The sequence below is a fragment of the Acanthochromis polyacanthus genome, chromosome 7 (assembly GCF_021347895.1).
Source record: "Acanthochromis polyacanthus isolate Apoly-LR-REF ecotype Palm Island chromosome 7, KAUST_Apoly_ChrSc, whole genome shotgun sequence".
Classification (NCBI taxonomy): domain Eukaryota; kingdom Metazoa; phylum Chordata; class Actinopteri; family Pomacentridae; genus Acanthochromis; species Acanthochromis polyacanthus.
The window spans coordinates 16,914,476-16,941,707 of NC_067119.1; the positions used below are offsets into that span (position 1 = coordinate 16,914,476).

The window sequence follows — 27,232 nt, forward strand, 5'->3', positions numbered from 1 at the left end:
AGCAAAACAGGAAGAAACATCACACTGGTCAGAAATAAATAGTGATATGATAACAGATGAAAATTGCATATTCTTTAAGGCTAGGGAAGGCTAAATTTGGCAATTTCTTGCAGTGTCTTAATTGTCCTCCATTTGCTGATCGCTCTCCTCACGTGCTTTCTCTCTCCTTCTGTCAAGCCTTGTAATTTTGGAACAGCTTTCCATTCACATGTACCATCAGGGACTAATGCATCTGGATGGGAGGTGCTTTCTGTGACAAATGACCTTACAAATAACTGATAAAGATACAGCAAGGTCCCACTCATCTCCTTCAGTCTCCACATGTCTGTCTGACTGTCTGTGTTTGTCTTTCAAGCCTTGTATCTGTCTCTCACCCTCCCTCACCAACTTGGCAGGTAGAGAGAGAGACATCTGCGATCATCAATCTTATCTACCAATCTCTACCATCTCTTGACACTTCATCTCAGAAACCCCTCTCCACTTGATGTCTGACTAAATTAGATTAAATGACTGCTTTGTCAACCTTCCCGAAGGAAAGAGAGAGAAACTCTCGAAAACTAATTTGGGTTCCAGTCACATGCTAAAATGGAGGCCAACACCTCCATACTGTAGAGTAGCAACAGCAATTCCCTACAACTACTGTCGATCAGATCTTATCATACAGATAAATAGATGAGAGTAACGATGCATTAAAAAAAATCAATTTCCATTTTTAATTCTTGAATGTTTTTTTTTTTTAAATCTTATTTTAAAAAACAGATTTTCCATTTCAAACTATTGTCTCAGTCCCATCTGTTGTCCATTATATTTGATAAAATGCTTCATTGCCAAAATGTTGTATGCCAAAACTCAAGTAACAGGGGCAACCCGTGTTAGTTTTCTTCTATTCAATGTATAAGCAGGCAGTTTCCTGCACTTATGTACTCAGAGCACCTTGGCAACCAAAAAATTATTCTTGTGAGTTTTCTTTGGCGTTAATCTGTTCTTTAGTGGTCAAAATTTTGTTAAAAAATGCCAAAGATTGGATGTTCAAGGGTGAAAATCTTTGAGGCACACTGCTGTCTGCAGTATAGCCAGCAAGAGTTCTAACTTCTGCATGCTTCCATGGTACACTCAAAAGGCTAAGACTATAACAGACAGCCACGGAAACACCAACACAGTAGCATTAACACACTCACAGTCACAAAATAACACCCCATTTTTTACCCCCTCCCTGTCACGCCTCCAACCAAATTAGATTGCAATTGCTCTTTCCGAGGTCACTTTTAATTAAACTGAGATGAGAACATGACACATGGGATTACACCCCATCCTACCACTTCGAATTATGAATTCATAACTAATGCTAGAGCCTATTGCTTTCAACCATGACCTCCATATCATTTATGTATAAGAGCAAAAGGAACGCCTCTAATTGTCTTCTCTTGCGGAGATAAAGGGCATGATGGAAACACTGGGGAATGTGTGTCTTTGTGTTTTAATGCACATGCACACCTTACCAACAGTGGATCAGAGCATTCCTACACATTCACTAACAGGGGACATTGTAGCATACGTGGGGCATTCTCTCTGCCCTCTGTGGGTAAAGCTTGACTCGGTTTGAAATCATGTCTGAAACCCTTGGTGAAATAATTTGAGCGTTGGCCAATAGGGGACTGGCGGTGTGTTAAGTTTTATACCATACAGTGTCTGCAGTTTGGAGCAGGGATTGTAATGACCCACTAACACATGCATTTATTCACACTCTCCCATTGTTGAATGGTTTGTTGTCCCACAGAGCGCTGACATCATACAGGGTGATTTACCAGTGGAGCTTGCCTCTCTAAATATTATTTGATCATATCTTTTAGAGACAAGATATAAAGGTCTATTCTCGGTCCTAACCCAGCTTTAGCAGTTAGTTTACATTCTATTAAAATTAAGGGCAGGTGCAATAGTAAATACATAAAATATTAAAGAAAGAAATAAAGAAAGTACCGGTAAAGTAGAAAAACTATTTAAAATGACAAAACAAAAATCAATAAATCCAACAAAAGGATCATTTATTTGAATTTGTTGATTAACTGCTAAAATATTTCTTAGGTTTTCACTAATTTTTAAAAGTTGTTCCATCTCAAAAACTCTGATCATCTTCCACAAGAACACAATTGTAGTTAATTTAACAATGTTCTTGTCTTTTAAATTTGTACATTTATAACTATGTGTTCATGCATATGATGAAAAAAAGTCCACACTTTAATGACTATAATCAATTGCATTAAAATACGATGACATACCATTGCTATGATTGAATGTGCTCTTTAAAATATTGTTTCAGGAACACAATGAATCATGAATGAACACACAATCTGGTCCTAACTTCATGCTGAAAACTGCTTCAGTGCTTTTTTATTGTTAATGAAGTGGCACATGTATGGTTGGCACTAAACATTTTTACAAACTGACAGTGACCGTAACCTTTCTAAGACAGAAAGGCAACAAAGTACTTGAAGGGCAGCTTGTGACATTGGCATCAGGGCATTTGTTTTACCTTGTACTGTTAAAAAATACAGAAATAAATTATGACACAATCTGTGTATTGATTAAATGAATATTTAAGCATATTAGGTCCTCTGTTGGCTATACTGTATGATAAAAGTCTGCTGCTTGTACCGCTTGGTGCAGCACCCAATCACATTCTCCCTGTTATTTGTGAGATGACTGCTTGGCCCCCTTTATTGATGTTTGCAGCTTTCTCAGTATCAGTGACCACTCATTCAATCCAAAGTACTTAATGATCGACACTGACTGCACTGGGTTGTCATAACACTGACATTAAAACTAGAATTTGCTGACACCTCATTAGGTACAACCTGCACTGTAGAGAGAAAGGGTTGGCCTTACCTCTTTCAATACAGGCGCTTTAAATACAATGCAGTCTAAGGCTGCACCTAATGATTAATTTTAAACTAATTGCTGTAATGATTGTTTCTTTCAATTAATATGACAAATGTATCTATTATTGTAAATATTATAATTAATTATCGAAAAGCATCATCATTCATTTCCCATGTCATTGCTGTGTAATAATATAATAATAATAATAATAATAATAATAATAATAATTATTATTATTATTATTATTATTATTATTATAGTAACAGCTCATGTTTTTCAGATGTCTGATCAGACAATAATATGCAGCTAAGATAATCACACGTCTTTTTGCATCACTGTGGGGCAAAGACAGTAATCCATGAGAGTGGATTTACAGAATGTAACAACAGTAATTAGTTTAAGTAAACACAAAGTACAAAAAGGTCGAATAGCAATGCTGGATGACACATAATTTAACATTACATTACCATCATAGCAATGCGGAAATGGGGGCGATGAAGAAACATTTATGAAATCAATTTTGTGACTACTACTAACAGAATATGTTCTCTGTGTTAAAATTCTGATAGCCTACATCAAGCTTGGCTTGAGACAAAGTAAACAGGACTGTGCTGACTGTTGCTGCAGCCTCAACAAAGCATTCTGGGATGCTGTGCTTGTGCAGCAGTTGTACTAGTGTGGGAAGCCATTTCCGGTTTGTAGCACTCACAGAACACCACATTGTTTGGTCTGTGTCTAAAAGAACAATCATGTCCAGGTTTTCATGGCTACAGCTTGTTCTTCAGGGGAATCCATGCTTTGACCAGACAAAGCCGTTTCTAAGATGCACTGTGTTGTAACTGATGACATCATTACGTTGTAGTCAGCCCTATACTGTTGTAACCAGGTGCTTTAATGTTTATCTCTTTATGTTTATTTGAAAAAGGCTAATTCTAACAACTTCACACTAGACTCAACACTGGTTCCCGGCAATACATCAGACAGACGAGCAAAGAACAGACATACAACCATCCATGCACTTACTGATTTCTTAATTTTTCAGTGAGAAATTCAGAGCCTTAACTTGTCCTAACTAGTTTGTAATCCACCCGGAAGCCAATTATATGTATTAAGGAAAACTAAACAAAACAAATAAACAAATATAAATCCGAATACAATTCAATGAATGTTTTGATTAAAATCATCTGATTATTAGAGGGACAGGAAGCCTACTTGAATTAGAGAAGCATGCTCCCGGTAACGTGATGGGTACCGCTGTATGCCATAAAAGTCCTTCAAAATAATCTTTACCACAGAAATACACATCTGTCATGGAAAAACCAAGTCTACTGTGTTGATGAGTACTGCACTTCATCTACAGTAATATATGAAGTCTGTATATCTGTAGTATGCATGAAGTCAACAGACTCAGTCTGTGCTGGCATATTCATTTAGATGAAGTTTGACAAATAAATCATTTACTGATTGATTCCAGTCTCGTAGGATCTGCACTAATTTCCACAGCTCTTTTTCATTTCTCAATCTTTTTGATCGTCAAGATATGCTAACTTCCCAATAAATAGTGCTATGGGGGTCTTTTAAAAACTTTTACTGGTGTTGTCCATTTTATTGACTGAAAAATATGGGGTCAAAAACCACCCTCCCGAGGAGTCCAGACAGCTCAGCTGGTGGTCATTGGTTCAAATCCAGGTCATGGCCATTTACTGAATGTCAGTGCCCTACTCTTCTACCCATGTTTCCTGTCTCTCTCCACTGTCCTATACATAATAAATGCCAAAAAACATTATTTAAAAAACACCCTCCTTACCTCTGTGATAAAGGCCTTGGCAGTAGCTGGGCTCATGAACAGCACAGCTCTGCGTAGTGTATCTCTATAGCGATGCAGCTCTTCCGTACGCATTGTTCTGAACATACTTGAGATCATCGTGTTAATATTAGATTCCACCTTCTGAAGAGATACGTCCATTCCTTGCTGAGAAGTCCAATCAAGGAAATCCTCAATACCACGGATATCTAGAGAAACAGAGACAGATGTAGAGGTGTGATTATATATTTGGCTGTAGAGCAACAAACACATTCTTCTAAAGGCATTATGCAATAAAGCGACAGGATGAAGACACGGTGAGAGATAAATATGCTGCACATAGACAAAGATTTAGCAGAAATATTAAGACCATCGCTGATGACTTTACACCATATTCTCTGTTACAGCTGATGGGTTATCTCTCTGCATGAATAGGTTCAGCAAATATCCCCATTCATCAGCTCTTACTGGGAGTGATTCCCTGCACTGTGGGCATTTGTGCTAGTCACATTTTATCCCTTGTGTTAATCTGAGATACAGCTTTTGTTGACAACATTATATATATAGTATGGTGGTATTTACACACGTGGACAAAATTGTTGGTACCCCTCAGTTAAAGAAGGAAAAACCCACAATTCTCACTGAAATCACTTGAAACTCACAAAAGTAACAATAAATAAAAATTTATTGAAAATTAAATAATCAAAATCAGCCATCACTTTTGAATTGTTGATTAACATAATTATTTAAAAAAACAAACTAATGAAATAGGGCTGGACAAAAATGATGGTACCCATAACTTAATATTTTGTTGCACAACCTTTTGAGGCAATCACTGCAATTAAACGATTTCTGTATTTGTCAATGAGCGTTCTGCAGCTGTCAACAGGCATTTTGGCCCACTCCTCATGAGCAAACAGCTCCAGTTGTCTCAGGTTTGATGGGTGTCTTCTCCAAATGGCATGTTTCAGCTCCTTCCACATATGTTCAATGGGATTCAGATCTGGGCTCATAGAAGGCCACTTTAGAATAGTCCAACGCTTTTCTCTCAGCCATTCTTGGGTGTTTTTGGCTGTGTGTTTTGGATCGTTGTCCTGTTGGAAGACCCATGACCTGCGACTGAGACCAAGCTTTCTGACACTAGGCAGCACATTTCTCTCCAGAATGCCTTGATAGTCTTCAGATTTCATCGTACCTTGCACACTTTCAAGACACCCTGTGCCAGATGCAGCAAAGCAGCCCCAAAACATTACTGAGCCTCCTCCATGTTTCACCGTAGGGACAGTGTTCTTTTCTTCGTATGCTTGGTTTTTGAGTCTATGAACATAGAGTTGATGTGCCTTACCAAAAAGCTCCAGTTTGGTCTCATCTGTCCAAAGGACATTCTCCCAGAAGCTTTGTGGCTTGTCAACATGCATTTTTGCAAATTCCAGTCTCGCTTTTTTATGAGTTTTTTTCAGCAGTGGTGTCCTCCTTGGTCGTCTCCCATGAAGTCCACTTTGGCTCAAACAACGACGAATGGTGCGATCTGACACTGATGTACCTTGGCCTTGGAGTTCACCTTTAATTTCTTTGGAGGTTGCTCTGGGCTCTTTGGATACAATTCGAACGATCCGTCTCTTCAATTTGTCATCAATTTTCCTCTTGCGGCCACATCCAGGGAGGTTGGCTACTGTCCCGTGGGTCTTGAACTTCTGAATAATATGAGCCACTGTTGTCACAGGAACTTCAAGCTGTTTAGAGATGGTCTTATAGCCTTTACCTTTAAGATGTTTGTCTATAATTTTTTTTCGGATGTCCTGGGACAATTCTCTCCTTCGCTTTCTGTTGTCCATGTTCAGTGTGGTACACACCTTTTCACCAAACAGCAGGGTGACTACTTGTCTCCCTTTAAATAGGCAGACTGACTGATTATGAGTTTGGAAACACCTGTGATGTCAATTAAATGACACACCTGAGTTAATCATGTCACTCTGGTCAAATAGTTTTCAATCTTTTATAGAGGTACCATCATTTTTGTCCAGGCCTGTTTCATTAGTTTGTTTTTTTTAAATAATTATGTTAATCAACAATTCAAAAGTAATGGCTGTTTTTGATTATTCAATTTTCAATAAATTTTTATTTATTGTTACTTTTGTGAGTTTCAAGTGATTTCAGTGAGAATTGTGGGTTTTTCCTTCTTTAACTGAGGGGTACCAAAAATTTTGTCCACGTGTGTAATAGATTTCTTTCTCAAAGTTTGAATACATAAAGCATACTACAGATAACCCTTTCTTACAGGCGCACACACACCCAAAATAGGTAGGGAAGATCTGAAAACAAAAACACATGGTAGTGAGTCATCAAAAGTTTGATATCTAAAAGCTTATTTCTATTTTAGCCCAATTCATTCATTTGTCAGTCTTATATGGACTATATTCAACACGGTCTCACGGGGATTCGTGAAACTGTTACGTAAATTTTTTGTTTCTTTTTCGTGCGCACCAACACGATTTCGTCATGTTTTTCGTGCCGCTCACCACGAAATGTTTTTCGTGTTGCTCACAACGAAACCCGCTGTGGTAATCACAGCTGAAAGTGGTTTATACCAGCGGATTCATGACGATCTAAGCTGTCCATCGGCGTATACTGCTTGTGTGATCGCGTTTGCGGCCGCCGGCCGCCGGACATTCTTGACATTCCTATGCAAATTGGGAAAAAAAAAAAAAAAAAGGTAAGTGTACCACCGGGTTATGGTTATGGTTAGGGTTATGGTTAGGGACGATGTCATGCAAAATATAGCGTTGGATTCGCCATGGTTTTACATTAAAAATATAATACACACATTCGTTTGAAATACGTTCTGGGTGGCACGAAAAGTCCGCCGTTTAAAATACATTGGTGCGCATTTCGTGGTGAGCGGCACGAAAAACATGACGAAATCGTGTTGGTGCACACGAAACCGAAACTAAAACTTACGTGACAGTTTCACGAATCCTCGTGAGATCGGGCTGCTATATTCGTGTAAATGTACATCTCTAAATATATATGGAAATGGATTTTGTTTGGGTTGTAATACTGGACCATCAATCACACATGAATTTATTGCACTGATTATCTGTACATGCAGTATCTGTGCTGTTAGAACAAGGTAGAATTATCCAAAAAGTGCCACATTTCTGCTAAACCCACTTAACTGTCTGAACACTAAGAGAGCAAATAACTTATGACACAGTTAAGAGTTTTTCAAAAAGGAAGTACCAACCACTATAATTATCTCTGTTAAGAGATATTTTTGTATGATAACAAAACCAGCATGCCGCAGTAAGTTCTACTGCATGAACTCCTCTGTTCTTAATGAGCTACATTGCAGGTCAAGGTAATCCTAATTAAGGCACTTTGGTTGAGACCACTGCTAATGATGTCAGAGAAGATGTGCGTGTGTGTCTTGCTATGTAAAGCAACTACCTAATGATCTATCTGATATGGAAAAAGGATGACACTGCCGTCATTGCCGGTGTCGCGGCTGAGCAATTAAGTGGATTGATTAGACTTGTTAAGGGCCGCAGGGCTGGGGCGATGGTGCGATTTCATCAATGCCAAATTTTGGAGGTTTAACAACGTATTAAAAGGAGAGACACTATGCAATAGCACTGATTGCTCAAAGAAGTAATTCAGAAATAACATAAATGACATCCAGTGAAAAATATCAAAACCACGATGAGTTCACAGGGTTAAACGGGGAAAGTTTGTGTGTGTCAAATATCATATTGACTCTTCTTCTACCATCAAGGGATATTAAATAAGAATGTTGTCAATCTTTCAGCAACAACAACATGGCATGGAAAAACATAACACCCAAGTGATAGCAGCTGGAACTCTATCTCCTTTCTCAAACAAGCACTCAAGAGGCACAGCAGTACAGACACAGTATACATATATGCAGGTGCAGAACTCCACAAGACAACAGCTGGGCACACAGTCTGTTTACAAGGGAGTTTCACTGTGGACAAATCTGTGTGTCTAGCATGAGCAAAATGTATTGTCATTAAAGTATTCATTTAAAAAATAATACAGTGTCTCTATCAGCTCTCATGGCTTACTCACTAACTCTGGCAGTGTCTCTCTGTGTTGATGAGATGAGGAGAAAAGGTTGATAAACAAACACAGCATCTTTAAAGGCAAAACAACCCTTCTATGATCTGTCCGGGAACACCGAGTTATCAAGCCACGGAAATCTAATTACTATAATTAATTAGCAGAAATAATCATGTGCTGCATAAGTAATTACTGTTAACTGTATTATCATTGGTAACACGGTCATTGTCACAAGTGCTGTGACTCAACTCCATTAACTGTAGGTTGGAGGAGCCAAAATCACCATAGTGCTGAAGTTGGGCATGATTCTTCTTCTTCATCCCAATAAAGGCAAAGATACAATCATTTTTCGATCTTCAGCAGTTAAAATCAGTGTAAACTCGGTCAAAACAATCTACGTACATGTACACACAGAAACAAACACACACTACAAGCTATATTCTTCTACCATGTTAAACAGATTTAAGCTTAGCTCTTAAATCTCTAGATCTGTCATGGTTTATAATCAGTGGTATAAGGCTACAATTTTGTTTTACAACACCTAATTTCTGTTCTCTATCGTGACAAATTTTGGATATCAGCAGAATCGAAAAGCTTTAGAGAAAGACGCCTGTCTGTTTTTTTTCCTTCTTCTTATCCAGTTTTTACCAACATATGCCTACCAATCGTCTCAAGTGTCTGTACACTTTCTTTGCCTATTTTAACAGGTGTATTATAGGCCTCTTTGTTTCCCTTGTACCTGCACATCTGCCTGTCAGCCATTCTTGCAGTCTGCCTGGAGGGTCAGACTGGCTTTACTTGCCATCATCAATCCATTCTCCACCCCAGCTTACAGTTCAGGTTGTGTGTCTAATGTATTTGTCTTGCTTCGCTTTGAGAGGAAAGAACAAACCCAACTGTCTCACTGCATACAGCTCATTCATACTCACTGCATTCAATACTTAACCGTCTATCTGTAATCACTTGTACAAGCCATGATGCAAGAAATACCAAAATGTGCATTAGCTTATAATATAAACAAAACAAACAAAGAAAAAAGATCCCTCGTGTAAACACTGCAATATGCATTGCTAGTTTGCAGGTGAAGACAAAGTGGACACCCGAAGAAAGAGATACAGAAATAATGAAAGCACACTTGATACAACTATTCGTGAAATGAACTGCATTCAATAAATATAGATATGAATCATAGAATTTATTGCAAAATAAAACAAAAAAAAATGGCCAGACATGCATGAGAGATAAATGATGTCAGTTTTAATGTTTAAGATATACAGTAAATAAATGTTTTTTAACCCCTACTTAGACAAAAAAGAAAAAACGACTTTCAAATGTGAACATATGCTGGTCCAATTTTACACATTTGTAGTAAAAAGCATCCTCATGCCTGACATCAAAGTTTGGTTGCGTTTCTGTCTCCTGCTGTTCAAAGGACACGATTCGAGCATGTGCCTCCCCACTGCTGAGCGGATCATTGACTGTCAGCTACTTCACATCAAGGAGCTTCAGGACACGATAGCGGATAAAAAGACGGGTAAAATTGTCACCGACCTTGCCCACCCAGGCAACCATCTGTTTGAGAAACATTCCTCTGGGAGACAGTACCGCTCCATTAACACCATGATCACCCATCACCTCAACAGCTTTTCCCCCATGTGCTGTCACCTCACTCAGCCACTCCTCCTGAGTCGGCCATGCAAAGACATATTGCGCATTCCCACAGTCCCAGGCCTCTTCATCTAATAGAGATGACTGTATTACTGCTGCCATGTTATCTGCTGTCACTTAAGTGGTTTTTGCAACATTCAGCAAACTTCTGCAGTGTCTGTACGCTACTTCACAACATCTTTTGGCACCAGAACCCAATATTACTTTAAACTGGTACATAAGACATTATGTTTTTTTGCAGCAATGCTCTATACTAAACTCTTAAACCTATTTTGTAAATGCGCCTTGTAGTTATCGCTTAATTTCTGAACAAAGAGCATAACAAATGTTGAAATTATATGACCCATGGTAAAAATAAATCAATAAATAAATCCAGCCATGTATCAACTGAAGATGACAAGGACATATATACAGTATATTCACGTTATGCAAACTGACGGCTTTCTTGGAGCACTTTCTCTCCACCTTGTAATATGACAGTGTTGATCATTGCTTTTCAAGAGATACAAAAGTGAATGAAAAAAGTATTTTGCAAAGAGAGCTTATTACATGGAAAGATTTTCATAATTCCTTGTAAAACAAGGTTAAGCCTTGTATGACATAAGGGTCCATGTGTGTCCCTTTCCCCCCCATTTGTCAGGCTTCCCTTCTTTCCCCATCCATCCCATCTTTTCTCCAAGTCCCTGGCTCAAAGTGAAAGCTAGAGTTAATGTAGTGTAGCAGCCAACAGCATGCGGGGATTTCACCTGCATGTACCGACCTCACTGGTACTCTGTCTGTGTTCAGAAACACCACTATTTTCTCCCCTGCTTGCTTTTCCCTCATTCGTCTTTCTTCCCTTGGCTTTTCATCTGAAACCTCCCTCGGTTTGCTTTCTATTCTCTCAGGCAGAATCTCATTTTGAGAGTGTGTAAAGTCCATGCTGTTGTTCTACTCTAAGAGGCGTACTCTGTCTCATGTGCAATGTCCGTCAATTCCACGCTGGAGACCTGTTCTACTAAATGTCAGTGCTGGTTTATTTCAACTCTGACAGTAATTTTTTACACCACGTAACAGCATTTACAACTGTTAATAAAATACTGGGTGCAACTGGTGAAATGACTGATTACATAGGCAACATAAGCTACGTAGAAAAAGGTTAAAATTAGCCTCTTCTTGTAATATAATGACCATTTAAAACAATGCACATGATTTGAGGCCATTTAGCACCTTTAAATGGGGAAAAAAATACCAGATATGTTAACAAAGCCTGGCTGGTGTTTATGCTAAGAATGCTGTTTTAGTGGAAGGATAGAAAGAAAGAGAAAGCCTGGAGGTGAACTTTGCACTGTGAAGGAATATATTGGACCAACAGTCCAGAAAGAGGTGTTAACACATCCAAGGTTCCCCAGAGTATTGAGAAAAGGGAAAACATCAAACATCTGCAAATGAGATTCAGCCTATGCAACTCCCTTGCTGTCTGTCAGAGCATCCCTGTTCCCCTGTTCTCCTTGTTTCACTCCCTGTGACTTGCAAGTCTTTCCCTTCTTAAAATAATAAAGAAGATGCTAAATTTTGTAACTGTGCAATTTCACTTTGCGTCCGACTTCACAGTTTCAGGCCTTTCTCTCCGCTGTCCTTCTCTGTTCCAACCTTACTCTCCCTGCCTGAGGCTTTCAAAACCTGGGCTGACAACTATTGTTTCAATGATACTAGAGAATAGCCAAGCATTACCAACTTTAGAAAGAGGTTTTGTCTGTCTGATTATACATCCATCCATCCATCCATCCGATCATGCCACATCCATCATAACAGCTTGACTGAGCTACCCAAGTGACCAGACTTTTCCCACTGATTGGTGCTTGCGTCCCAAACACGAGTGATGCTTGATTGCTCATTGTCCAGGTCATAATGTGAGGTTTTTGCTGCCATGGATGCCAAGCTGACAAATGAGTTTCGTTCCCTGCTAGGGAAAGCTGAAGGAAGTGTAGAGTAAGTCTGACTTATTTCTATCCATTTAATATAGGGGGAAGTTTGACATGACAAACTGGTTTGATGATGCATGTAGTTGCAGCCTGTGTAGCTCCCTTATTTGTGACTGGTATATTTGAATTTATTGTGTCTATATAGAGAAGCCACTCACTCCATATTTATCAGTGGCTCTTAAAATATAGATTGAGCCTAAACATAGAATGCAATGCTCTTGTAAGCCTAGCTCTGAAAGTTTCATTCCTCCATTGAAGTCGTGGCTGAACGTGTTAAAAAAAAAACAAAAAAAAAAAAAAACAAACAGCCCTAGGGACCTGAACCTTTTGTGAAGTTTACCTTCTTATGGGAAAAACTGCTTTCAGCCATAACTCATCGGTAGTCTATTAGGCTACCTATTTTTGCTACTTACAGTACTGACTTTTGCTGGAATGATAAGGATCCACTTGTCACCTTCTAGAAAGGGTCACTGCAAATCATTACAAAGTTGTTCTGAGTGGTTGCCTTTATTCTCTGACCAAAATTTCTATCCTGGTGGGACTGATCTTTTCCAGGATGACAAATCCATCCTTAGGGTAGGAGGGAAAAGTGAATGATTTGATGAGTATGGAAATGATGTGACTCACATGTCCAAATCAATCCAAATGAACAAGTATGGGAGACGCTGGGCCATGCTTTTAGGCAGCAATCCCCATCACCATCATCAAAAATGACTGAATATTTTTCAAATGAATGGTGTTCCTTCCAGTAGTGGTCCAAAAAATCACTGTCAAGGCACACCAAAACTGTTCTGGTTCCACACATAATAATACTAATACACTTTATGTTGGATTTTCCTTTAAAGTGTCACTCAACTGTACCTCAAGTGTCGGAACTTTTCTCATCTTTGCTAAGCTTGCTTCTTTGTTTCTTTACTTTATTAACTTTTTTTTCTTTACCTTGACCTTCCTATGCCCTGAGCTGTTTTGACATTGACTTAGCTGCCCATGCTACCTGACAAATATCAGTGCTCAAAGTCGGGAAAAAAAAAAAATGGTAGACAGATATCCATTTCAAAAACAGATTCTCTGGGATTCTAGCCTCCAGTGACCACTGGATGTGGATGTACTGCTTTCTTGCTTTGTTGTGCAGCCAGAGACAATCCACTGCTCTCCCAGTCCTTGTGCCAATGTCCATATCTACAGAGCAAGTCCTCCCCTGAATATAAACAAATATGTATACTTATTGATATTTTTGGATTGTTTTTTTCTTGTTTATGACCCCTCTCCTCTTGTGGGCCTATGAAATAGAAAAAAAAAAAAAAATGTTGTACTTTATATTCTGCTAGCATACACTATTCGGGAAATGAGGCTACAAGATAAAGACATTTTCGAATCACAATACAACTCAAAAGAAGATGAAGGTGCACTGCAACTAGAATGCAAAACAGCAACATCCAGTGGACCACCTGGGCTTTCATAAAACACTGTTTTTGCATGACTTGGCCTCCATATTCTTAGTGCTGTAAGATACTAATATCGCTAGGTCGCTCTCCACTTTGCTTTAGGTTTACCTCTCTTCTTCTCTCCAGTTCAACTTTTTTATTGCTGAAGACATTTCCCCTCCAGTGACCTCCAAGGATGTTAACTACTCCTCTGGGGTCACAGACTTTTGTAAAATGTTTCACACCCTTTATAGTTGTTTTGCATTCATCTTTTTTTTTTTTTTTTGCTGACTGCCTATGTCTGTGCCCTATCAAATCCGTTATGTCTTTAGATCTGTGTCCCTATCCCCTTTCTGCTTTAGTGTTTCTATTTTCCCTTATATATTCACAATCTCTTCTATCTTTGTCTGTTTTACTCTCCGTCTCCTCTACAGCACAGTTTTTCAAAGTAAAGCCTGACCTCCCTGTATAAAGCTTGTAGATCTTTGGTGTTTGGCTCATGAGTGTACCTGTTTGACTGCATGTCTCTGAATTTGCCTTTATCATCAACTTCCCCGTGCCTCTGTTGGCCTGGCTTTCATGTATTTCTTTCAACCCATCTGTCATCTCCTCCCTGCCTCCCCCCACGCAGTGTCTCTGGGCATCACTACCGTTACAATAGATATCCATCCAATCATGCAAGTATGCATGCATTTCCTTGCTTCTTAGCTCTCTGCCCTCATCTTCACCCTTCCTGCTTTATGTTATGACCTATCATTATACGGGCCTGGTGACATAATGGGTGTGTAACACACAGCTGTATTTATTGTGATAAACCTCGAAAATGGATAACTTGTGACTGGGACCAGATGGTGCACAGGCAAACACAGAAAGATGAGTAGAAAACTGGACCACATAACTGTGAGTAAAATAAGAAAAACAAAAACAAAAACAAAACAAGTTAATTATGAACAATTAAGTTCACAGACTGCAAGGTGTGATCAAAATGTTCCAAGACGGTTCCTGCTATGTGTACATTAATGAGGCATTGCCACACACGTAAAGGTGAGAGTAGCAACTGTCATAAGTCAGGATCATGTGTGATATGGCAGGTGCACATTTGGGATTTATTGACCTCAAACTGGAGCAGAGAGCAAACATCATGTTTCATGCCAGTCAGCGGTCCGGAATGAGCAAACCTTCATGTCGAGAATCATCACTGGTGACAAGAGTTGAATCTATGGCTAAAGATCTATACACCAAACAACACTTTTCGGTGTATAGATGTGCTTGTAGTTTTCCACCATGCATTTGTCCCATGGGTTTAGACTGTCACCATTGTGTTCTACTGTAATGCCCTGAGACATTTGTGAGAGAACATTTGGCAGAAATGACTGGAGCGATGGCACGACTGCATTTGTGTGCTCCATTTGCGGTCCCCACCCAAACATAGCACATCAATTACACACTGGCTATTCGGCCACAACTACACAGTTATCACTTCCTACCCATCCGACTCAAGATCTGGCACCCCGTGCTTCTTTCTTCTTGACCAAAATGAAATTCAAGTGTCAGGGTCACCATGTTGACACAGTAGAGAAGATTCTGCACACATCACAGATAGTACTTGATATGCATGCTAACAGAACAGGATTTCTGGCAGCTTTCCAAGTGTGGCAGGAGCGCTGTGAGTGCTGCATTGCTGCACAAGGACTTACTTCAAAGAGGGTGATGGGCAAATTTAAATCAGGTATGATTTTAGCTTGTTGCTCTTTGTGTTTCAGATCCACCTTCAGTATGGGTTAGCAAGTCATGTATTACATGGGAACTTCAAAGTTGGAGACTGTTTTTCTTACAAGTGTGGGGCTGAGCATGTATTTTGTAACAAAATCATGGAAGTGTAGGGGGGAATTTGGATGCAAAGTTAAAAGAAAGAAAGAAAGAAAGAAAGAAAGAAAGAAAGAAAGAAAGAAAGAAAGAAAGAAAGAAAGAAAGACAGAAAGAAAGAAAGAGTCTAATTTGGTATAATATTTTGGTTGGCATCCATGCTTGTGCGTTTTGACCATAAATCCTACATTTAAATTAACATCTAAATGGGAAGTGGTTTTAACATTTTGATATCTATTGCAATGCAATTCAGTCACTTTAAATCATTTTCAAATATGTCTAGGTTTCCCAATATATTAAAAATTGGAAATAAAGTTTCAGGCAATAAGGGAAAGTAATAAATAAAGAGTTTCATTGTTACCTGTCAGTTTCAGATTTTTTTTCCCTCATTTAGTGGCAGTAAAACCATTTGAAAAGAAAAAAAAAATCCCAGAAGAACTTTCCTGTTCCCTGCCTTTGCTTGATATGATTATGTGAACCCTGTGGAGAGATCAGATGTACACTGGGATTTTACCTACAAGTCTTCTTATGTGAAGACTTTCATAAAATTTTGGCATTTTAAATTTCAGAGATTTATTTATTTATTTATTTTATCATTGCCTTTATTCTTAAAATATACACATGTGATTTAAACAATAAAAAGCAGATTTTACTACCATGTTAATTCCTATATCCATTAACACCACAACAGTGATTTCTTTTTACTCTCTGCTTGAAGCATTTCTATATCCATATCATCTTTTTTTCTTCCTTATGTTATTACTCTATACTCTGCTCATTATATGCTTTTTCCCGATATGCACAAGTCAAGTATTTTTTCCTTTGTGCACCTCTACAAAAGAGCAGATGCAACAAGGTGAGGTGACATCAGCAGACACAATATGCTATACCCTCTTCATTGTAGAAGTCATAACATCAGTTCTTGACATTTCACTGCGTGATGGGAAGAAACAGGAAATCTAATGAGAGGAGTTTTCTACTGATTCTCATCTGGCTAATTACTCACTAATGACCAAATTACAGAAAGGTTTTATTGTAAAGCCATTAACAGGCAGCACTATTCAAGGTGACAGTGGCACGTTTATTGGCAATGTACATGGGTTACAATCTATCTAAAAACTTTTAGCACAGGGCGCAGACCCAAGACACTGCGGCATCTATGAACTGCTTTGGTGCAAAAAAAAAAATCCTGGTATAAATGGCTTCCCTCTAAGGTGAACACCGGTTTATTATATGGATTTCATATTTAATTTATGAACCTGTGCTAAAATATTTAGAAGTGCAGACATACAGGTAATGTGCAACAGACATAAAGCACTAAGCTGACACGTGTTGCCCCACTGACCACTACGGCTGAAATGCAGCATTTATACAGTAACCTTGGTGAAGTAAAGAGCTTTGACTCATGTGGATGCAACGGACTCAGAAGCAGTCAACCTACAGACATGTAACCTTCTTTGTAGGGTCTTTTTTTTTAGGAATTTAATTAGTATTTTGGGTGAAATGTTTACTCTTGATTACATTTAAGGCCTTGAAACATTTTCACACAGTTTCATTTTCATTAAACAAAACAGATTTGTCCCAACTATAAGCACTTTTAGTGATTTCTCCTCATAAAAAAAAAACAAAACTGTCAGCATCACACCTTTAAAACGGCTCTGGTTCCGCTATAACCTTTTACTATTGTGCCTCAGGCCCTACTTGTCATTGGCTAAAAGCAAAACAAAACAAATCATCTTAATGTCAACAGTGTTATTACCACTAAGTGGTACTTCCTGCATTTGCTCAATGAGGCCAGTGTTGCTGTAGTTCAGACTGGATTATGGACAAGGTCACTCAGCAGGTATACTCAGCAGCAATTGTCTGTCATGTTTTCATAGAATAGACAATACATAGAGAATGCAAAATACCTGAGGAAAGACTGCAAAGAAGTGGTACAACAGTGTGGGAGTCAGAAAAGGAAAGAAAAACGGAGGGAGAGCAAAAGAGCTAAACTGTGAGAGGAGGGAGAGATGGTAGAGAGAAAACATGTGTTCTCAGTGTCCGGAACGCACCAGTAGAGCTGAAAATAGGGATTGGGACAGTTGCACCGTAGCTTCATTTGAGAGGACACAATCGACTGTCTGTTCTCTAAAGAACTCTCCTTGTACGGAGGCACGGCCTTTTGGGAACATTGCTATCATCTTAAAAGGCCATCTCTGTCTCTCTCTCCCTCTCTTTTTCCACCTTGCTCTCTTTTCCCCTCTCTCTTGCGCTCTAGCCTCTCCCTTCTCTCCTTGAACAGGGGGTGAGGCCATTAGGGAACAATGGTGATATCTTTAAAGGGCCTTCTGTGGCTGAGAGAACAGCACTGCCAAAACCCAGAGGATCCATGTGATGAATCAGTGGTCACAGAGCACAGAGGGGATAGAGGGATTTAAGTGGGTTATGAATGTGTCTGCATGCATGCGTGTCTGTATGTGTGTGTGCGCGCTTCTCTACTGTGGAGATATTATGTGTGAAATACACCACATTTATAGACAGACTTTGGATTTAGAACAGTTGACTGAAAGCTGTCTAGCGAGGGGAAAAGAGTGTTCCTGCTTTCAGTCCTGATTATGGAAAGGTTAAGTTTAAAGTATAAACGTTAAACCAGTGGGCATGAATATATTTGTCGGTAATTTGCACGGAGATTTAAAAAAAGTTGACCTCATGCTGTGTAGTGGAGGCTTTTACAGTAGTGCAGAATGTGGTATAAAAGGAAGAGATACTACTGCAAGTGATATTACATATTCAAGCCAACATGGGCTAACTGTCTATGTGTGACAACAGCAGCTTTCTACACACATTTTGGTACACTGACTCATCTGTCTGGCCCTTTGTTCATTGTGGCTCAGATGTTATTGCAATCGCAAAGCCTGTGACCTAATAAAAGTTATGGGAAGAGTGTAAGAGGCACACAGAGAAGGTTTATAGTTCTGAGCACACTTCCTATCTATCTGTTGGTATATCTACCAATTAATTTGCAGACTGGGCAAAATTCTCTCTCTAAGTGTTGCTCAGGGCTGATTTAATCATAATATTTACTGCACTCACCTCTGAGATGTGGGACTGGCATTTTCAGAAGGCCCACATTAGCCACTATTCAATATTCATCCAATATAAACTGCTTGGTAGAGCTCCCTAGTCAGTACATACTTTTAGATGACATAATGTATTCAATACACTGATAAAATGCTTTAATGTCTTGAAATATTGAGGCCCCAGCCTGGAGAAAACACTGCAAAACAATCCCACTGCAGAGATCCCATTGGACATCAATGCATACAACACATTAATTGTGTTAATTGACTGTGATGAGTGAAACGCAGTTCCATTACAGCTATAAGGAGTAAATCAACACTGAATCACCTGAGGCAGAAAGCTATTACGCTGCATTCTATGGGCTGAAACTTTTAGGTGTGCTATATGTCTGTCAGCCTAACAATGAGAGATATTAAAGCTTTTGTTATCCGGTTACTGGCGGAATATCTGCATTGGCATCAGTTATTCGAGTGACATCCAAAACATGGGGTATGTTAATGGTTCAGTCTGTTAGGAGCACCGCCCAAGCAATGCTCTCCTTTAAATGACTCAGAGTTAAACTACTTTTGCAAATGAAAGTGCCAGTACAAAGCAGACTGAGCAGGACCATGGAAGGGAAATGAGGTAAAGACCTGCAGTGAACGCCAGTCAATCTACTGATGTGAGCTGCAAACAAGATTAGTACAAGCACGTGATGCTATGATGGCGAATTGTGTGATGGATGGTGTCATTCATGTAAGTTTGACCATACCAGAGAGGGAGGAGAGGGGAAACAAAGTAAAACAGTAACATGCTGCATGCACAGACACATTGCACCTACACCTTATGAATATACCTGCTCACACATGCTAGCAACAGCAAAATGATATTTCTGTAGGAAGCAGAGAGTGATGAAGCTGAGTGGCACTGGTAGCACTTTATAAAAGGGGCAGAGGATGCTTCTAGTCTAATGTTAGAGTTAATGGACTGGAAAGAGAGGGCAAGAGAGAAAGGGAAGGAAGGTAAAATGAGACAACGCACACACAAGCAGGCAAACTGATGTGTCAATGGCAGAAAGATGCATAAAGATAAATACGGGCATATATCTAGGCATATGTACAGGCTGCACATCCACATTTGCCTGTGCATCTGTTTACTTGGAAGAGAGAAAGAAAGAGAGAGAAAAGAGAGTGAGAAAGAAAGAGAGCAAGAGGCTTCTGACTAACCATACATCCATTAGCTCTCTAATGTCCTCTCATGCTGAGAAACCACTGACACCATTACATCAGATAAATGTAAAATTCACACAACACCAGTTTCATGGATTAGACCTGCTATAGATGCCAGTTAAAGTAAAACATCTTTCCTATATACTGCAGTGTCTCATTTTTGTCTACGATGGAAAGGTTGAGCTGTTTCAAAGAATCACCATGAATCACCAGAGTAACTATCTTAATTCGATAGATAGGTAGATAAGTAGATAGATAGATAGATAGATAGATAGATAGATAGATAGATATTTCAGTTAAGTGTCCTTACCAAAATCAGAATCATAGAAGAGGATGAACTTCTGCCAGCTGTACTCTGAAACCACTTGCATGATGACCTCATTGAGATAGACAGGTGGGCGGACCATTAGGGTGTAGTCATCTGTTCCAGGGACGCGACTGGTGGGCGGGCAGGCGGAACGGGGTGTTCCCGCTGGGGAGCGCTGGATAAAGAGGTGGGGGATGTGCATGGCATCGGCCAGAGTTTGAAGGCTGCCGGCCGACATGCAGCCAATTGAACTGACCAGAGCCAGGATACCACGGTTCATCAGCTCACAGGCTACATGGAGGGGACGGAGGCAGCAGACACAGAAAGAGGGGAAAGAAGGAAACAGAAAAGGAAATGTATTATAATTTTTTTTAAAAGACAGAAAAGAAAAACATTCTACGTCTCATTTAACGCCAAGAATTGCCAGTTGTGAAAATATCTGTTACAGCTGTGGGCGATATCAAGTGATATTTTTGATCTGAGCAATTATTTGTGGTAAGAGTGCACCAAGGCAAATAATTCTTATTCTACAGGTCACCACACTGCAGCACCGACTAAAAGAGGCAGAGAAATTTTTAGCAGGTTGTTTCTACTCGTTTCCACATGCACTGCATAGTTATTTTGAAGACCGACGCTGTTAGTCATACACAACCTGCTCTGTGTTAACAACTACAAACGGAGAGGGAGGTATACACAAACAGATGTATGGCAACAGAGTGAGAACATATTGTCTTCTACGTGTAAAATCCTACTCTAACGAATAAAGAGATATTTTTTATGTCCTACTCCCTCATCAATAAATACAGGCTAGCCCATGTGAGCCTCCAGGCACTGTCCACTCCAAGTTGATATATAGAGTTCTGTGAGTCATTCTATCAATGAATGGAGACATGGACATGATAGAAGTACATAGAGAGATGGGTTGACGTGTAAGCTTCCTATAAAAGTCAAAAATCAATAACATAACGCATGAACACTTGGTGCAGAACATCAACACCCAACTTGTAACCCCCATTTCAAGTTTCCTATACTAACTAAAGCATGTTCTGACAGGACGCATGTTTAACTATGAAACTGAAGCAATGTCAAGTCACACATAATCAAAATTGGACTATAAAAGTTGTACAGTAAAAGATTCAGTTCTTGCCAGAGATTAGTAACAGTACTCCAGTTGTTTGCGCTCTGCTGCCTAAACACTTCTAAGCTTTCAGAAAGTATGCTTGCTTGTTTCACTTTCTTTTCCTCCCTCCTAGGCCCGTAGTGCTATCAAAAACACCTCTACCTCCTACCCTCTCATCCCACTCCCCTGTTATATCTCTCCTTGTACAACACAGCCCCTCTGAGTGCTTACCTTTCAGTCCCAATCATTTCAGAGCGAATATTTGGCAGTGATTTTCATTTGCCTTACAGCACCACGCCGTGATATACACTGTCCTCAGTTTGGAGTCATCTGCCTTCCTCTTCTACCTCCCTTCTAACATCCCTCCTGTAGTATCTTTCCTATTCCACCTACCGATCTTTTTCACCATCTTTACTCACCAACCATTTTCTCCCTCATCTCTTGTTTATGCTCATGGCAACACAAACATCCACCTCTTTCACTCCAGCTAGCTTTTGATTCATCACTTCTTTCCAACTTTGTTTTTTTCTTCGCCTCCCACAGTCCGCAGCATTTATCCACATGGCCACACACATTTTGCCCTTACGTCCTTGCCCCTTTTTTCCACCTCTCATCCATCCTGATCCCTATTTCATCCCTCATTTCTGCTCCCATATTGCTTCTCACTGTGTCCTTCACTGTTAAAAGTGTTTATTTCACTTACAGTTGACTAAAATCCTGTCACGAAGTCACTGAGTAACACAAAAAAGTGGTAAAAAATGTTTGAAGACAGCACGGGGAAAGCACACACACACACACACACACACACACACACACACACACACACACACACACACACACACACACACACACACACACACACACACACACACATACACACACACACACACACACACACACACAGTGCAATGGCAGTGTATAATGGCAAGAAAGCACAATCTAAAACACACATAGTCAGCCTGTATAATGCCACTGGGACTAATCTGTTGACACTGCAGAAATAAAGCCAAAGAAAGAAAGAGAAAAGAAAAAGTCTCCCAGAATGAAAGGCTCGGGGAGACAGATCCATGGTGCTGAGGTAAGCAGAAAAATACATTGTATGTGTGTGAGAGAGAGAACATGGGAGCTATACAATATGACAATGACTCAGTGTAAGCTGGTTTGCACAAAAACAGCCAAATGAGTGAGGTTTCAAAGAGGTTTGTGTAAATGGATATTCAAATTGTGAGAATTCCATACGTGTGTGTTTGTCTGTGTATTACCAGGCGTAAACTAACCGTGACGTCACCCGCTGGTTTCAACGCCGAGAAAATGAAGCCCGGATTTTGCTACTTCCTGGTCGCCGTTTTGGATTTTTTGGAGCCAGTGATGTAAAAAGCGTCATCAAACAGACTGGACCGGAGAGCAACTAGGGGCAGGATTGGCTGAGGACTCTCTTATCCCGCCCACATTTTACCGCAGAGGCTTCTGTTGCTGTCTATCAAGTATAGCCACGCCCCCTGGCTCCGCCAACTTTAACGATTTATTTAAAATTCTGTATTGATTTATTTTAAGATCGGCCACCTGATCTCTCATTTTGACCATGAAAACTAACGGGGAAAAAAATCCTGAGCTGTAGAAAATCAGTCTATCAAATTTTATTTTTTCCAAAAATGAATTGGGGTCTATGGAGAAAGAGCTTTTTGGAGCCAACCCTAGCGGACGGCGTGATATTGCAAGTTTTTGACACTTCCGGGTTGGCTTCAATTCTGGAGCCAGATGCTACGTCCACTATATATACAGTCTATATGTATTACTGATCCACTGAACGGTGTCTGCTTGATTCCTTTAGTAGCTTGCTTCAAATGGTTTAATTCATTCAAGTTAGTTCAAGCACCTCTGGTTCAATTTGTACACATTATTTATTTTAAGAATGGCATGTCATTCCAAAACTAAATCCATGTGACACTGTATCTGTCTTACCCACGCTGCATTTGTCAAGAAAAACAAAAAGAAAAAAGGTTAATGCACAAGGTGGGGATAGCCTGCTTAAAAACAGTTTATTTGACAAATTAGTTAGTTGTCACTCATTTCAGTGACAGTGATTTAATTTAGAAGCAATAGCTTTAAATATATGATCGCAAATCCATTCTGTAATTAATTGGCAAAACATTGTTGGGAACGATTTTCCTTTTTAGCAATAGCTAAAGGGTAATTTCAGACAACCGCTTTCTTATGCACTGATGTAGATGATTAATGAGTCGAAACTCAGGCAGTTTCAATCTCACTGCCCATTGTACAAGTCCACATTTTGAGGAATTAATTAAAGTGTAACAATATATGATTAAACTTCACTAAGTCTCTGCATACTGCTTAGTCACTGTCATTATTCCAAAAATCAATGAGCCTAGGATTCATCTTCTACCAGGAGCTTAATGTTTGAGCATACGTATGCCTGTGGGTGTGTAGGGGAAGGTGCAGCTGTGCATTTGTTTATGTATACATCAAGTGTTCAGTCATTGTTTGTCTGTGTATGTGTGTTTGCCTTTTCTCTGAATATCTGAGCTGAATGAGCCCGTCACATTTCACAAGCAACATTATCCAGACTCCACATCCGTATTATAGTGGTCATGCTAAGTAACGCTTTAGCTGTACTGCTCTAGTCTAACTATGGCGCATTAGCTTAGCATCATCAAGGCTTTGGCTAATGGAAGGCTTTGCTAATCCGCTACTTATTAGGGCACTTTGGAGAATTAGTGCCCTCATCCCCTCTACATCACACACTCTTAAGTCTGTGGGGGGCTTCTAAGCACCAGGCTCATTAATATTCTTTCCTAATGACTTAAAGGGCCTGTTGCATTAACCCAGCCCAACTTTACATCACTCCAATGTCGGCAACAGTTAAACGAGAGTAAAAATGAAAATTTAGACCTGCTGGAGCAGCCACATATAGTTTAACTCTAAAGAGTTTGACAGCATCTAAGAGTAATACACTGTACTTACGCTACACACGGCTGAAAACCGTATGATTTTGACTAAGTATAAGCTGACAGCTAAGCTGTACAGATGGACATTGTTCATAGAATAACTGCTGTGCACAATGACTGCACTTTGAGCACAAAAGCAGGTTTTGAATTTCAGAGGAAGAGAGAGAGGTGTGTAGGAGTGCAAACAAATACAAAGTGTAGCCATTTGGAATCTTTCACCTATCATCACGAACCATAACCACCCACTAAACCACACTCACACACCACCGCCATCATCATCACCAACCCACACAGGAGCACAATACACCCCTCCCCTGTGTGGGCACCACACTGACGCATGATAAATCATTCCGGAATCAATCTGGCTAAAGCAGCTAAGACTTTTCAAGCAGTCATGCAGAGGTGCTTATTTGAGGGATGTAAATGTCAGTCATTCGAACAGACATGTACACATCTAGCAGTTCAGACTGGCAACTACAGGGATTACTATGGGACTCATCTACTTTGTTAATGTATCTGCTCTGTTTTTATCCATTTATTTGGCTGGCATGGCAATTCACCTTCTCATCAAACTTTCCAAGTCTTCTGTTTTTCAAAATGAAATGCTTGTGATTCATCCTGTGACACCTAAAACATGTACTGGGAACTCAGTTGCAAAATGAGAAATACTGAATCGCATGGGTTTTCATATGATCTAGATATATTGAGAAACTACCTCAAACAGTTGTAGTTACGTGCAGACATTTTGATGCATGTTTTGCATGTCAGTGTGCATTGTACATGTGTTGTTTGCAACAGAGCATGTTATTGAGCTCTCTCTCCAGCTTGTCGGTCTGCGAGAATAAATGGACTGCAAGCACTTCACCTGCAACCAGGTGTGACCGATTCTTCTCTCTATCTATGTCTCTCCAAGCAGCTCTCCTCCCACCACAAACTGACACACACCATACACTCTTTATCACACTGAGTCACAGTCCTTCAGTTTCTGTGGCCCAGTGACTGAGGATGGAAACAAGAGGAAAGACAGAGGGATAGGAAGCGAGGAAATCAATACCTGAAGAAAACCAATAAAAAGACGACCTGTATGTCTGCAGCCCTAGAACATTTTTGAGGAAGTTAGACAACATTGCAAACAGTTTCACTACAGTATATATATATATATATATATATATATATATATATATATATATATATATATATATATATATATGCCATAATATACCTTTTCCATTTACGTATGTTATTTAATCCTCATCACTCAGTGAACCAGAAAACAGTAAAAATAAAAGTACAAATTGGGGTAGATGTGCAGAAATATGCTTAATGCTAATATAGTCACACAGTAAGTATGAAAGCTTCCTGCGTCACATTTCCTGTGTGGAAAAAGTCTATGCTAAAGAAAATGAAATAAACTAAATGAAAATGCAGAATACTCATTATGCCTTAGGGCAGGGGTCGGCAATTAGATGTGACTTCGGGCCAAACTTTGTGTAAACAATCGAACAGCGGGCCAACCTGCGGGAAGGTGTGCTCCGATGCCGCGGGAGGGGGGGCGGCGATACCGCGAGCAGCGGAGCTTCTACAGCTGATTGCCGCTACTTGGAACACACGTCTCAATTCTGATCACAGATGTATTAAAAATGACTCCCGAGACACACACGTTTTACACACACTGTTGCTCAGTGAAATCTGGCTGGTACAACCGTGTCCGACCAGTAGCGTGAACGCGGAAATGCCCGGCAGCAGGCGACCACGCCAGTTTCGTTCAGCGGTGACGGACTGGCTTGGCTCTGAACTAGCACTAGCTCCTGGAGACAGCGGGCGGAAACACGGTATATAGGTGCGATCGATTCTTCATTTTTAATAATCTCAAACATTGAAAAATAAATCTAATTTTCAAAATCATCTGGCGGGCCAGATATTATTCCTGATGGGCCAGTTTTGGCCCTCGGGCTGCCAATTGCCGACCACTGCCTTAGGGTTTGAGCTATAGTATCTGAAACACACAAAGTGATGTGGCCATTTCATTTGCAGTACAGTTTTGTTAATAAGATCAAATGAGATATTAGGGAGAAAGCATGTGTTACTGACTTGAAATTGAATCTTTCACATTCTGTGACTAAGCTACACAAGTGCAGTCTAAGTGAAATGTGGGTGATATAGATACAACTGTCACCGTCTCTCCATCCATCATCTATTAGTATGCCCATTTTATCCTGTAAAGTGTCAAAGAGGGCTGCTGCCTATCCCAGCTGACACTGGATAAAAAGTGAAGTACACCCTTGACAGTTTTCCAGTCCATCAGATGGTTGACAGCTGTAGTCATAGTATATGCAGTTTTACATCATAATATGAAGATATTTTTCATGCATTACACGTTTCCAAAATCAAATTCAGAAACTTGCTCAAAATAGTCTAAATTGCTCACAATAGTCTAATAAAAGGCAAGATATTATGGCAAAACCTCTCACGGAATAAGCGGCATAGAAAATAAAATCTCATAGTATACACAAAATTACCATCCAACAGCAAAAAAGAAAAGGCCTCAATAACGCCCCTTTCCATTACATCAGCTACAATTTACACAGTGAATTTATTTGTTTAGGTTATGAATTTATTGTTATCCCAGGAACAGGGATGTCTCCACTTGCTTTCAACATGACGGTAGTCCCTTCCGTACAACAATGAACTGAATGAAAAGGCAGAGAGAATCGGCTGGCTGTAAGATCAGTGCGTAATCATAATCAAGTGTTTGGTTTCATCAGAAATTCACAGAGAGAGAAAGGAAGTCCTACTAGCTCCCACAGCACGGTCGTAGCCAGGAGTGTCTCTCCACTTCTAGTACTGTGTTTGTGCGATTGTGTGTGAATGACCTACTTGTGTCTGTA

At 39.7% G+C, this 27,232-nt stretch overlaps 1 protein-coding gene across 1 annotated transcript in view; it reads right to left on the reverse strand.

Moving 5' to 3' along the window:
* grid2 (glutamate receptor, ionotropic, delta 2) overlaps positions 1-27,232 on the reverse strand; it is a 537,930-nt gene that overhangs the window by 203,200 nt on the left and 307,498 nt on the right. Inside the window, 2 exon segments of the mRNA XM_051950360.1 lie at positions 4,685-4,890; positions 20,262-20,549. Coding sequence (XP_051806320.1) covers positions 4,685-4,890; positions 20,262-20,549 — 494 coding nt within the window.